The sequence below is a fragment of the Varanus komodoensis genome, unplaced genomic scaffold (assembly GCF_004798865.1).
Source record: "Varanus komodoensis strain SLA01 unplaced genomic scaffold, ASM479886v1 scaffold5, whole genome shotgun sequence".
Taxonomy (NCBI): Eukaryota; Metazoa; Chordata; class Lepidosauria; order Squamata; family Varanidae; genus Varanus; species Varanus komodoensis.
This window is the reverse complement of record NW_025336087.1, coordinates 52,643,076-52,656,852: the sequence shown is the minus strand read 5'-3', so window position 1 is coordinate 52,656,852 and position 13,777 is coordinate 52,643,076. Positions and strand designations below refer to the sequence as shown.

Here is a 13,777-nt window from a genome sequence, read left to right as displayed (position 1 = left end):
AGTAGATGGGATTACTAATTGGTGAATGTATGTAATGTTTAAATATGAAAGTTTCATCCCTTTGCAACTTTTAACAGATTAATGCTATTTTCCTTTCGCTACTGATTGCACAACAGGGACAAATACATTTCACCTTAGTCTGACCTTAGGAAAAGTCCAGAGGTTTGAGATTATTATTGTCTTAAAAGAGACCTTTTAGGACATGTGTATTGTCTGGTTTGTATGGTTAACTGGCTTGGTAACATAAGCTTTTGTGTCTCCAGTTATCACTCTGAAACGAATATTGTCCGGTATATGAAAAGATTAGAAAACAAAGATATTTCCCTCGTTCACAGCATGATTCCTTTGGTAAGAATTCATTTTGAAAGGAAAAAATAGTAGTTGCTTGTTTCCTTGGAATAAATCAACTGACTATATTTTCACCTTCTCAGGGATCCTGCACAATGAAGCTGAATAGTTCATCGGAACTTGCAGTAAGCTTTTTTGACAAATTCATTACCTTACCATTACATGCAGAACTAATTCCACCAAAAATGTCTTAATCTTCTTTCTTGTGTGTCTGTGTGTTTCCTTGTCCTGTAGCCAATTACGTGGAAGGAATTTGCCAACATCCACCCTTTTGTGCCTCTGGATCAAGCTCAGGGGTACCAGCGGCTTTTCAAGGAGCTTGAGAAGGATCTGTGTGAGATCACAGGCTATGACAAAATTTCATTTCAACCAAACAGGTAGGAGCAGTCTCAATGGGGTCATGGGTGTCTATTCCCTGGAGAGGCTGTAGAATCCCTTACGCTGGTTTTCTGAGGGCAGCATCATGCAACTGTTTTCCTCCCCAGATATTCCTTCAAATTGCTCAAAGATGAGCATAGTGTATAGTGGATCCCATGTGACAAATACCTATTTTTTTTCATATGTGCTAATAACTAAATGTATTTGCAACATATGATAGCATACATGCTGTTTGCATGCTTTTTCATCCATGCAAGGGATAACAGAGGAGGAAAATGGCTATGCTGAAGCATCTTAAACCTGCAGTGTGGATTTGTTTTATGGTTTAAGTATGAAAAGTTTGGGCTTAGGTAGTAGACATGGCTATGGGACCTTTCCCTTGCATGAACCAAGCTTCCGATTGCAGTGATTCCTCTGGGTGTGTGTGCTTTGTGGAATTGCTGTGAAATGGGGACAGTAGCTATGAGAGAGATGTTAGTATCCTAATCTAACACCTCACAATCCATGCAACATAAATTAAAATGAGACGAAGTCCCTCATCACATTTCACATTTACGTTCTCAGCCTGTGTGTTTCAACAGTGTGCAGAGTCCAAATATATACACATAGCTAACATTTGTCCTCTAAAGACCATGCAGAGTGCTTAATTAATTGAGTAGTTTTTAAAGTGTGGATGTCAAATTTGAGGTCCTCTGAAGCATGTGCGTGATTGTCTTGCAGTGGAGCTCAAGGCGAATACGCAGGACTGGCTGCAGTCAAGGCTTATTTAAATGCAAAAGGAGAATGCCAGCGAACTGTAAGTAGATGGTGCAGTTGCTCTCACTCCTGAACCATCATTCCTGCAGGCCACTGTCTGAATAGGGGGTGGGGCATGCCTTTCTGTGCATGCAGAATGCCTGCCTGGTGGGGGCCAAGCACCGCTCTTAATCCTCAGGGCCAGCTAAAAGGTGGGCTTCTGCCAACAGCACCCCATATAGCAACACGCTGTGCATCTAAGCAGAACCAGCTGTATGGAGAGCAGCAGCTCACCCCTTTTTTTGTTCCTCGGTAAATTTAAGTCAACCAAAATGCCTACACAGAAACTCGCTCTTGTATCTGGAGAACAGCAGTGCACACATTCTGAGGTTCAGTGCAGAAATCCAGGAACTAACCATTATCAGCATTAATTAAAGCAGATTTGGGATTAGAAGACCTGCCAAAGGCTGGCCCTGGTACAGTGATGTTCGTAAACCCCACTGGGGCAGTCAGAAAGCTTTTGAGTTGGGATTAGAGCCACATCGTGCATTGAAATTCATGGCTAGGTCACTTTGCAACACACAGAGGTGTCAGCTTCCAAATGCATGACTAGGGTATCATTTAAATATTCGTCCTTGTGCTTTTCCTCACATAGTCAAGTGAATTTGATTTTATAAAAAGCAGATTATCAGTCCTGTTTGCATTTAGATTTACAGTGGCTTAATATCAACATTTGCTTTTTCTGTCAATGAGATAGAGTGGGTAATATCTTCTTGGATTAATTATCTCAGAGTACACATATTTTTTGATATACTGACTCCTCAAAGAAGAAATATCTGTAATAAACGTATTTTTGTTACAATCTTTTTCTTGCAACAAATTTTTGTGGTCATTCTGTAAGATAATGAAACAACTTGGCAAGTCCTCTGCCATTAAGCATTGTAGATATAAAAGTGAGTATCAGTGGTTGAGCAAGACATCAAACAATTTTTTAAAATAATATTTTGCCATATGGCAGACCAGTCCACATTCCAGAATGAGCAGGATTCTTAGTGAAGTGCCTGATTTTGCCTAATCTTGGAAGCTAAGCAGGGTTGGGCCTGACTGAAACCTGGAAAGTGACTTAAAATATTGCAAACTGCCCAGAGAGTTTCAACTACAGGTGGTACAGAAATGTGAAGTAGTAGTAGTAATAGTAGTATCTTTACAAAATGTCTCATACTGCCCGGCAATAATGTGATGATTTTCAGCAGTTCCAGAGAAGGTCTGAGAGCTAGGAATACAACTAAAATAACATTTTTAATAGGTCTGTTCTAATGCCATTAGAACAGAACAGAATAAACATTATTTCCCAAATTAGAAGCACTTATACATAACTTTTTTATTTTTTTTAAATGTGAAATATTTTTATCCTGTCCTATACAAATTGTCCCAGGATGGCTTACAATATGAATAAGCAATAAATACGCAAACTTTAAACATCTCTGCATGCTTCCTCAGTACCGCCACACAAAAAGGTAACAAAGACACAAACAAAACTCATAGAAAAATTATCTAAAACCATTCATTTATTTTTCAAATGGCTTTCTCTGAGCAAGAACCTCAAAAAAGAAGTTTATCTGGGAGCAGAGTTTGGCTTTCACAATTTTGTATAACATGAGAATGCAGGGGTGACTGAAGGTAGAAATCTGTTTAAAGTAAGAGTTACACTTTAGCTAAGCAGCTCGGCTGCGATATTCAGCTGTGCCATTACATTAGTGCAGATGGCATGATGCTAGCAGAAACTAGGTTCGCATCTATGAACAAGAAAAGTTACTTTTGCAGAGGCATGGTTGTGCAAGCCATTGTGCAAAGCTCTTCTGCAACTGCTTGCACAAGCCTAATCGGCAAGTGCTTGCACAGTGGAAAGATCCGGTAGAGTCTGCGGAATGACGCCATCGGCTACTGGCCCCTAGCCCCAGAAGGGGCAAGAACCGGACTAGTCCATAACACAGTAGGCTCAGGCGTTTTATTTAAATCAATGTATTGCAACAGCTGCAGGGCTTACCTCGGTTAGGCGTTGAACGACGACTGTCTTTAGTTGGCTTGTGCTGGAACATTTCCCCTATGAGGAGGGATTGCAACCACTGGGAGTGTTCAGCTTAGGAAAAAAAAGGCACGGATGGTGAGACATGACAGTCGTGTGCACAAATGGAGAAAATGGGAAAAGAGTGATTTCCTCCCATCTTCTATAACATTTGAACCCAGGGACAACCCATGAAGCTGGTTGGGGGGAAGTTCAGGACGGGCAAGCAGGAGTACATCTTTACACAACATAGAGCTGAACTTTGAAATTTCCTGCTACAGGAAATAGTGATGTCTACCAGTCTGGATCGCTTTAAAAAGGGACTGGACAGATTCATGGAAAAAGAGGCTCTCCGTGGCTACTAGCCTTGCTGGCCATGTGCTACCACTCAGGGGTGGCTTGCCTGCGTACACCAGTTGCTGAGGAGCTTGGGCAGGTGAAGGTCTTGCGCCCATCCTGCTTGAGGGATCCTGTGGGCAGCTGGTCTGCCACTGTGTACACGGAGTGCTGGACTAGATGGCACAGCCGGTCCGGCACACCTTGTCTTATGTTTTTGTTACCATTTGGATTTGTTTCCCCCTTAAGGTTTGTCTCATCCCTAAGTCTGCACATGGTACCAACCCGGCAAGTGCTCAGATGGCAGGACTGAAGATTCAGCCAGTGGAAGTGGATAAAAACGGAAGCATTGATATTGCTCATCTTAAGGCAATGGTGAGGCTTGTTGCTCTTCCTCTGGGGTCAGACTAGATGGCCCGGGAGACCCATGTGACCCCTTCTGTTTCTGCGTTTCTAAAACGTTTGGATATGATATTGTCCCTCAGTTGTCACTTGCCTCATGATTCATTGAGCAGATCCACATTCAACCACAGGTGCCTGGCCAGGCGAAAGTAGACTTCTTGCCCGCTCCCTGCCACGTCAGCTGTCCAAGCCCTGCAAATGCCGCACAACAGAGGTGCAAGGCAGTCTGCTGGATGAGATAGGCTGTGGCCGATGTAGGTAGAAGGGGGGACTGGTAGAAGGCAGCAGCACCTTCTACAAGATGAAAATTACTCTTGGCAGAAGACTGCATTTTGTCTCTTAAAATGCATTTTGATTCTAAGCAGTTTAACTTTCTTGACTTCTTTATGTGTCCTTGCCCATTTTGAGAATCCATTTGTGTCCGCCTTTCATGTTTAACCGCCATTTCCCCCTTTTACTAACATAACATTTGAGCAATAATAAAGAAAACACTTTGAAAGAGCAAATGGGAAAGAACTGCAGCCTACTGAGTATTTGCTGCAGCAAGCAAACAGGGTGCTGCATTTCTCTGAACCAGCGCATTGTGCCCATTGCTCAGATGTGTGGGGAAGGCAACATCTGGAGCTTCCTGGCCTTTCTCATTTTTCTCTCCTCCTCCTCACCCATGCAGGTGGATAAGCACAAGGAAAAGCTAGCAGCTATCATGATCACATACCCATCCACTAACGGCGTTTTTGAAGAGGACATCAGTGATGTGTGTGACTTGATTCACAAACATGGAGGCCAGGTGTACCTAGATGGAGCAAATATGAACGCCCAGGTAGGAAATCACCCAGGGCTGCTCTTACTTTAGCTTCTTACTCCACTACAAATCTTGTCCTAAATAGTGGAAAGCTTTGCTGTTGATTTCTGAACATTTCACAAAATATAAAATTTGGTTGAAATTTTTTCATTTTCATATATTCATCTAGAATATATAATATGTGTTTGAGTCTGCAATTCACATTTGTGATTAGCTTAAGCTAAAACAATAGCTATTTAAGGGTGAGTGATGTCCATCGTGTGGTTCAGACTTTTAAGAAAGAGTAACAGTGGAAGCAAACTATGCTAAAATCCTTAGCTGACTTGATCAGTTGTGTTTCTAGCTTGGGGTCAGCTAATAGTCAGTGTCTCTCTAGACCAGGGATGGAGCGTCTGTTTCTGACAAAGGGCCAGCGGCCCATAGGCAGAGCCCACTGCTTTGTGTGCCATTCCATCCTTTCCCCTTTCTCTTGCAACTGTGCAAGGCAGAACTGGGAGGGGTTTCCCAGAGAAGCCACCCTGTCAGCAAGGGTGGGTCCGCCGTGCCGGGAGAGCCCAGAGTGGTGTGAGGGCGGCCGGCTGCTTCAGACAACCATTTCTCAACACAGCCCTGAGCCATTACTGCCTGTGTTTGACAGTTCACGATGTCCTTTCTCCAACAGGTTGGCCTGTGCCGCCCCGGAGACTATGGCTCAGATGTTTCCCATTTAAATCTTCACAAAACCTTCTGCATTCCTCATGGTGGAGGAGGACCTGGAATGGGACCAATTGGAGTGTCAGTATTAGCATCTTGTAATAAGTACAGCTCCTTTATATGTGTCTTTATTTTAAGGCTGCCACTGTAAGCAGGTTCACCAAGGAGTCAGCCCACATTTTCTCATTTCATGATTTTAATTATTGTGAACTGCCCAGAGAGTTGTGACTGTCAGACAGTATAGAAAGGAGTAAGTAACTTAGCACAATGAGACTTCTGAGTAACCATGCATAGGATTGTCGTGTAAGTGATCCAGCGTTATGGAACGGGATTAAGGCTGGGATGGAGTGGGCATTCCTGCTCCTTGGAAAATCTCCCATTAAGCTAGTTCAGTTCTGTCTCTCCCTGTCTGGCACCCTCCAGCTGGCAGCATGGTCATTAGTCAGGAATGCTCGGTCTTGTCCTCTAAAATAGTGGGAGGGCAGCAGCTTGGGCCAGGATGGCCTACTGGCAGTTTCCTAAAAGGCACCTGTATATGGAATTGTGGTCCACTCATGTTTATACTCCTCTTTATGTATAAACAGAATGCATCTTTCTCAGCCTATCACTTGTATTGGTCTTCTGCCAATCCTGTATTGGCAGGATAATTTCTTTTCCTGTCTTATGGATAGAAAGTGGGAAGCCAGATGCTGTTTGAGAGGATAAGTGCTTCAGTAAGGACTCTCTTGTCACTTTAAATGAACCTTTGTTCTGTTTTGGGGATGCTGTTGAATGGAAGATGCTTAAGTATAACTTGGTCTTTGTGTACTGGAGTATTGTGAGACTGAGAAGATTGTGAGACAAATATCTCAGAAGACCTCAGGGGTTTGAGGGTGATGGATGCGAATTCGGGAGGAGAGAGTTTTTAAAAATCGTTTGTTCCTTTTTAGGAAGAAGCATTTGGCCCCCTTCCTGCCTAACCATCCTGTCATTGCTCTGCAGCAGGATGAGGGCTCCAACCCATTAGGTACCATCAGTGCTGCCCCTTGGGGATCCAGTGCCATTTTGCCTATTTCCTGGGCTTACATCAAGGTATTTCATCTCTGCGATTTCTCCATCCCATTTTTCCTAATATACTGTAATAGTCCTGAGGCTGTTTCTGGTCTGAAAAACAAGGATGTGGGGATAGGGCAGATGCGAGTTGTAGGCCAACATGTCTGGAGAACCACCGGTTGCCCAGCCTGCTTGTATGATTAATATAAAGGCAAAGTTTCTCTTTATGGGTTTTCCAGAAGCCTGTGAAAGGCACGATCTTCCTTGAACGGAATTCTCCTGTGCGTACTGCTGCTCGCACAATGTTGGAAGCGATAAATGGATTTGTAGCACAACTTATTGTTTTCAGCCTTAAGATGAAGAGGTTTTGTGAATGAAATCTTGGGAGAATGCAGATATTCTCAGAACTGATTTACTACAGAGCTTATTACATTACATTACTAATGGAAAGTTACAACCAGCAGAATGGGACTTCAGTACTGTCTCTCTCTCCCCCCCCCCCCCGGTATTCTTCCACTGGTAGAGCAAAAATCCTGCAGCCAAGCCTTTCTCTCTCTCTACTATTCCCCTTGCAAAGAGCAGAGAGAACATTGCAGGTTTCCAGTATAATTTTCAATGATGCCCCTCCTTTAAAAGTGACCTTGACAGACATGAGGGACATTGGCAGTATTCTTCACCTCATCTTTTCACTATTATTGTTTGCTGTCTCTGCAGATGATGGGAGGAAAAGGCCTTAAGCATGCCTCTGAAATGGCAATATTAAATGCTAACTACATGGCAAAGAGGTTAGAGAAGCACTACAAAATCCTCTTTAGAGGAGCCAGAGGCAAGTATTCTCACCAAAATTACCTTCTGTGCCTTTGGGGTACATCGTAATGCACCAAGACCGAGGGAAGCCATTAACAGAGCATTGCTAACAGCATTGTGGGAGTAACTTTTCCCTTTGGGAAAATTCATCCACACAACTAAAATAAACCCGCCTAGCTTCTTGAATAGTTCTTTCCTGGTCCAGTATGCAGACTAACCCATGGGGAGCTACAGTGGTGCACTCTCCTCCCCTGCTTGAAAGTCAGTAATGTTGTCCTTCCGTGCCCCTTGAGGTCTGGGGACTCTGTCCAGCAGCAGCCCCATCAAGCTGCATGTGCTGCAGGAAGGAGGCTGCTGAGCTTCTGGCTTGTCCTTTGCAGGGATGCTGGACTGGCTCAGCTGGAGCCACGGTGGGGAGCTTGGAAGCTTTCCCTGCTGTTTTCTACTCAGTACGGTGAAACTTAATGGTTGAACCCAGATAAGCGGTGGGCAGTTGTCACGAAAAAATCAAACATGGTTTGAGCCTAACTTGATCCATAAACTCAAGTTAAGAGCAACCAGTTTAAGCTTCAGACAGAACCAGGCCTGACTGAAGCCTGAAGTGAGAATGTCTCTTCCTCCAACAAGCCTGAAGGAGATCAGAGAAGACTGGGAGGTGCACTGCCACACTGCTTGCTGTTCCACTTGAACGGGATCCCCTCAGCCCTCCTAGCCCACCTGCCTCCTGTTCCCTGCTACCCAGCAGAAAGCACGATCAGGACGAATGCCAGCCCAGTGGCAACCTAAATCGCACAGTTGAAAGGCATCTGTGGATGAACTTATCCGCCTAAGAGGATATTCTCAAAAGCTGTAGGAACAGCTGTGAGCATATCAGTTTTTCAGTGAAATCTGCGTGTCCCCCCCACCATGCCCTACAAATTATTCAAGCAGTTTTAATACTGTATGTGCATGTGGGCACACAGATATTTCTGTTTAAAGCAGGCATGCTGCACAGTTTTGCTAGACAAGCTAGGGAAAATAAAATGCTCTGGAGCCACACACAGAAGCCTGTTTAATCAAGTGTCTCAGAACAGAAGCAAATATACTGAGCACTTCACAAGGACCAGCTGAAGGTAAGGTGCAGACCAAAGGCCACCGTGTTAGAAATATCTGCTAAAAATAAAGCTAGCTTGAGCATGTATTTCATTCTTCCAGAGAGAGAAAACAGTATTTCTGTTTCTATACAGGGTACATAGCTCATGAATTCATTTTGGATACGCGGCCTTTCAAGAAAACGGCAAATATTGAAGCTGTGGATGTTGCAAAGCGGCTTCAGGATTATGGTGAGACCTCAGAGAGACCGGATGCTGTCCCCACCCCGGGACAACACACATGTGCCACTTTATTGCCGCCTTTTAGAAGCGCCCTGGCTGCTGGTGTGCTTGCTGCTGGCTGCTCAGGTCAGTGACGGGTGTTTGTGCTTGGTAGGTTTCCATGCTCCAACGATGTCCTGGCCAGTGGCAGGGACACTGATGATTGAACCGACCGAGTCTGAAGACAAGGCAGAACTGGACAGATTCTGTGATGCAATGATCAACATTCGACAAGAGATTGCTGATATCGAGGAAGGGAGAATGGATGCTAGAATCAACCCATTAAAGGTAAGCTGAGAGCAGATCGGCAAGTCACTTTCAAAGGCGTTGTCAAAGCAGCCGCTCCCTCTCTCTCGGGTGTCTCCAAACCAGCATTGAAGTAAATGGTCCCCTGTGGAAGAAGGGGATGACGGGGGAAGCTGCCAGCTGTACGATGGACCCCCTCTTGGTGCAGTTCAGCACAGAGAAAGGCGGAAGACCCTCGTATGACCTCTCTTGCTCTCCACTGGGCCATTTCCCCTTGTATGCCACACGCTCGAGCAGGGCTCTTCAGCCTTTGGGGCCCGTAGGCATGCTGGGAGGCCGAGTGTCACAGGCGTGCACAGAGTGGCCGCTGTGGTGGTGAGATTTGTTTGAAAAGACATGCGCCCATTTCCCAGGTGAACAGGTGAAGCTGCATTTCAAGGAACCTGCCCAGGAACTTGCCCAAAGGCAAGGCAGAAGTGGGAGTCCAAAACAGAAGGGCACTCTTGCAGCCCCCCTTATTTACTCCAACTCCAGTTTCCCAGAAGGCAGCCCAATGAAGCTCAGGGACAAGGACATTTTGCCAAGGAAATGGCTCCTGGGCAGAGGCCAAATGCCCCATCACATGTTTGCCCCAGATAGCCTCACAACAGGTCCACCTTGCAGAAGGCAAACACAACATCAGCTCACCCCAAAAGACCCCACTACACATACACACCGAGGACACCTCCTACCATCCCCCAGTTGTCTGGTACTTGGCAGATTCAAGGTTACTTTGTGAAGATGCTCAGGCAGAGCTTGAGAAGCGGCCTGCCCCAGAAAAGGAGGTGGCCTCCAGAACTGGCAGGGTGGGAGCAGCTCCTTGACCTGGTCAGGAGGCGACAGGCAAAGCAAGCAAGCCGACCCACTGCGAAGTGTCTGGCGTTCCCACCTTCTCTCCTCAGGCAGCAGGAGCCCCTGGGTAGGGGAGTAGGAAGCTTTTCTGAAAGGGAGAGGAGGGGATGTTTCCAACTCGATTCACTCTTCACATGGGCAGATGCTCCTCCCATGTCTTGAGGAGAATGCTCCATGGATGGACACTGTGCTGTATGCAGCCAAGCTCTAAGGAAAAGGTTGAATTTCTGAGTTCTCATCTATGTCTGCTGGAGAGGAAAAGGGGGAGGGAGAGACCTGCTCACATTAGAGGCACCTGGCTTCACTTTATTTTGAAAGGCTTCAATAAGAAGATTTCTTAGACAGTCTGGCGCCCAGCTGGAGGAAGTGTGTCAGCTCAGATTTCACTGGGATCAGTGGAACTGCGGCTGCCAGAAGCGCCCGGACCAGTGGCTTCCAGCAGGGCACGGCCCTTCTCTCCGCTGAGGCCATCGTCTGAGCAGCTGAGCAATGTTTGCTGTTTCAGCAATTGATGTATTTGGAATGGCTTTGAGAAAACAAGTGGAGTGATTTCCTGGGTCCTGATCCATTTGTGTCTTTCTTGACTTAGATGTCACCACACACCCTGACCTGCATTTCAGCTCCAAACTGGGATCGACCATACTCCAGAGAAGTTGCGGTATTTCCAATAGTAAGTAATGAATTAATATCAGAACTTTTTGTTAACTAGTGTTTGAGTAACCATGTTGTATTGAGAGAGAGATTGATGGGAGAGAGATGGTGGATATCCCAGACTGCTTCCTCTAAGAGGGAGTTAAAGACATGTCTCTTCCAACAGGCCTTTCTCAATGAGTTTCCAGACTAGTTTTATTAATATGACTGTTTTTAGTTGAAATTTTAACTTTTGTTGATTTTAATATCTGATAAACTGCCCAGAGCCTATGACAATGAGGTGGTATATAAAAATCTAAATAAATAAATGTTAACTAAGAAACGCTTCTGCTGGGAAGTGTTTTATTAGGAACATTCTGGCCAACCTTTCTCCTTTCTTATTATATTAAATCTATGTTAGATCTGCCAGAGGGTGAGTATATTTCTCATTATGGGTACGTTTGAAGGCCAGACTTGACGGGCAGCCCCTGGTGGCAAGAGGAGGCCTCTGCCCAAAGCCAGGACCCGCTGCTCAGGAGAGGTCCCTTCAAGACTGCAGCGAGGGACTTCTTCCCTCCAATTCTCACTGCCTCCAGCAATTGCAGGAAGATGCCTCGGTCTGCTCCGAGGCCTTGAGCGAAGCTGCACGTTCAGTGCAAAGACACATTACCCATCCTGTTTAGGTTGGCTCTGGATGACCCTCAGCTGAAGGGTGTCTGGGGGGCTTGAAAATGGGGACCCCCCCCCAGCAAGTGTTTGATGGGAACTGAATGTTTTATAATACAGAATATGAAAACTGGTGCTTCCTATGTGCGTGTACTTATGGGTAACTTCTCATTGGGCCAATTAGCATGATGAGCGATGGGCCTTTGAGGGTTATTTAAACTGTGGTATCTGACTTCCACAGTGACTGCTGGGACACAGCTTGCGACCTCTACAGTGAACACCAGTACCAGATCCTAAACACAGTACTTGCGTATCTTCACCTGCATCCAATTTGGTCATAGTTAGATTAGAGGCACTGAAATCTATAGGGTTTAACTTAGTAATGATTAACATAAGGCTCCCTTAATTTCCGTGGTCTAATACTAAGTTTGACCAGATGTGGATCAAACCCACCCACATTTAGAAGTGCCAAGGTCTGAGGAACTGGAAGATGAATTCTGTTCACGCATCAGGGCTTCCGGCTTATTTCTGAAAGAGTCGGCCTGTCACCAGTGCCACTGAAAAGCTGCTTTTGAAATGAGGAGAATTGAAGGCAATTTGTTACTGCATTGCTGCCAGCCAGCCATTCAAGGAAAGCAAAGACACTTGCCATGAGTTCCTTTAACGAATTTCATCTAGTTAAGAAAAAGTCTGGTTTTGATTTCTTTTCCAAAGTACCCCAGCTCTTGTATGTGTGGAATGAAACGGCCTGGTGCCTATTTCTCACCTCACAGCATACTTTCTAATGCACCCTATCTTTGTGTTACATACTGAGTATTTTCCCTACACATTTCTCCCTTTTGTTCTCTAGTCTTTTGTCAAACCTGAAAATAAATTCTGGCCGACCATTGCCAGAATTGACGACATCTACGGAGATCAGCACCTGGTTTGTACCTGCCCACCCATGGAAGTCTACGAGTCGCCTTTTGCTGAACAGAAGAGGGCTTCATCTTAGGACCAGCCTCTCCACAAATTATCTGCTTCTTTTGGGATGCCTGGGCTCCATCTCCCCAGCTATATTTAACTTCATGAAAATGGATGGGCATTTTTGGCCCAGGGAGCAAACTTTATATACAGTGTATATTTTTTGTAATCTTCACAATTAAATTCCTGTACAGCTACATGTAAATATACTTGCATTAGGTGGAAACAAACTGACAGTGCGGTGCCTCCATTTCCACTGCAGTCCATGCCGGAGGCCTTGATTTTGCACTCTTTTCTATCCTGAACCAAGGCTGCTTTTCTGTGATTATGGCTTGAGAGCGCCATCTGATCTGGCTGCCCATAATGCGCCCAACTCAGAGGACTCTGGGCATCCGGAGGAAGGGTGGGCAGAAGGACAGAAGCAAAACCGGCAGTGGGCTGATTTTGGCAGGCTTTTGCCCCTCTTTGCAAAGAGAGGCTGAGGCACTGCCTCACTCCCTCCACCCCTACCAGAGTACAGCTGGCGAGGAAAGAAGAGCACCAGCTGCAGGCAGAGGAAGGGTGCGCCGGAGTCCAGTGCCCAGCTCTGGCCCTGGCACACGCTCCCGAGGCTGGAGTGGGAGCTGTGGCCTGTGGCGGTGCTGCTGGTAGAACGGCCCCTGCAAAGATGCCGTTGCATGAAGTAAGCTATGCTCCTCGATGTGCTCTATGCTGCAGAGCGGCCTCCATGCACAGTCTTACTCCTGCTGAGGCTCAGGCTGCTGGGAGACTAAGCGTAGTTACGATTCACTTTGTATAAACTGGAGAGGCCACAATCAGCATAGCTGGGTAAGTTAAGTGAAATAAAGTCAAGCCGCTTCAGTATGCACCTCATCCCATATTGGATTGTGGCAGTAGACTTAACGTTTAGATTAATTCCGCTTATGTGTATTACCACAACTGCTAATCATATTATTAAGTATTTTCCCTTTTTTAAACTCCTAATGTTAGTATTCTAATAAAAAACTAGTAGACTTGGAAGGTTTTGAAGTATGATTTCAAACACTCAGGATTGTTGAGTGTGTGATATGTAGACTTGTACTTAAATTATTTGTAGAGGGTTGTGTCCTTTTCACTTTAGTTCTGAGTCTCTGGGAAGTCATTCCTAACACTCAGGAAAGGCCTGGGATGTGGGGCTGCTGGAGGTGAAGGTAAGGCATAATTTGTATGCCCCACCCCACATCTCAGCCATTTATGTGGGTCAGTGGTCAGTGTTCTGAATTTGTCTCAAATGAAGCTGCTTTCAGCTTAAATGCTCATCTCATATCAACTTGCTGCTCTTCTAGTGTTAACTCATTTGGCTGAAAACAAAAGCAATGGTAGGATCTTGCTCTGAAAACCTGCCAGATCATCAGAAGCCTGATTTATTTCTTTTAAAGCCACTACAGGAAT

General features: G+C 45.3%; 1 protein-coding gene across 1 annotated transcript in view; it reads left to right on the top strand.

Annotated features, from left to right (window-relative positions):
• Positions 1-13,366, top strand: part of GLDC (glycine decarboxylase) — a 36,859-nt gene extending 23,493 nt beyond the window's left edge. The window contains exons 13-25 of the mRNA XM_044446872.1: positions 264-348; positions 432-473; positions 583-725; positions 1,447-1,522; positions 4,112-4,237; positions 4,935-5,084; positions 5,728-5,840; positions 6,689-6,830; positions 7,506-7,617; positions 8,825-8,920; positions 9,066-9,238; positions 10,677-10,757; positions 12,234-13,366. Of these exons, the coding sequence (XP_044302807.1) occupies positions 264-348; positions 432-473; positions 583-725; positions 1,447-1,522; positions 4,112-4,237; positions 4,935-5,084; positions 5,728-5,840; positions 6,689-6,830; positions 7,506-7,617; positions 8,825-8,920; positions 9,066-9,238; positions 10,677-10,757; positions 12,234-12,377 (1,483 nt within the window). The 3' untranslated portion in view covers positions 12,378-13,366. The remainder of the gene's footprint in view (positions 1-263; positions 349-431; positions 474-582; positions 726-1,446; positions 1,523-4,111; positions 4,238-4,934; positions 5,085-5,727; positions 5,841-6,688; positions 6,831-7,505; positions 7,618-8,824; positions 8,921-9,065; positions 9,239-10,676; positions 10,758-12,233) is intronic.
• The last annotated feature ends 411 nt before the right edge of the window (positions 13,367-13,777 follow it).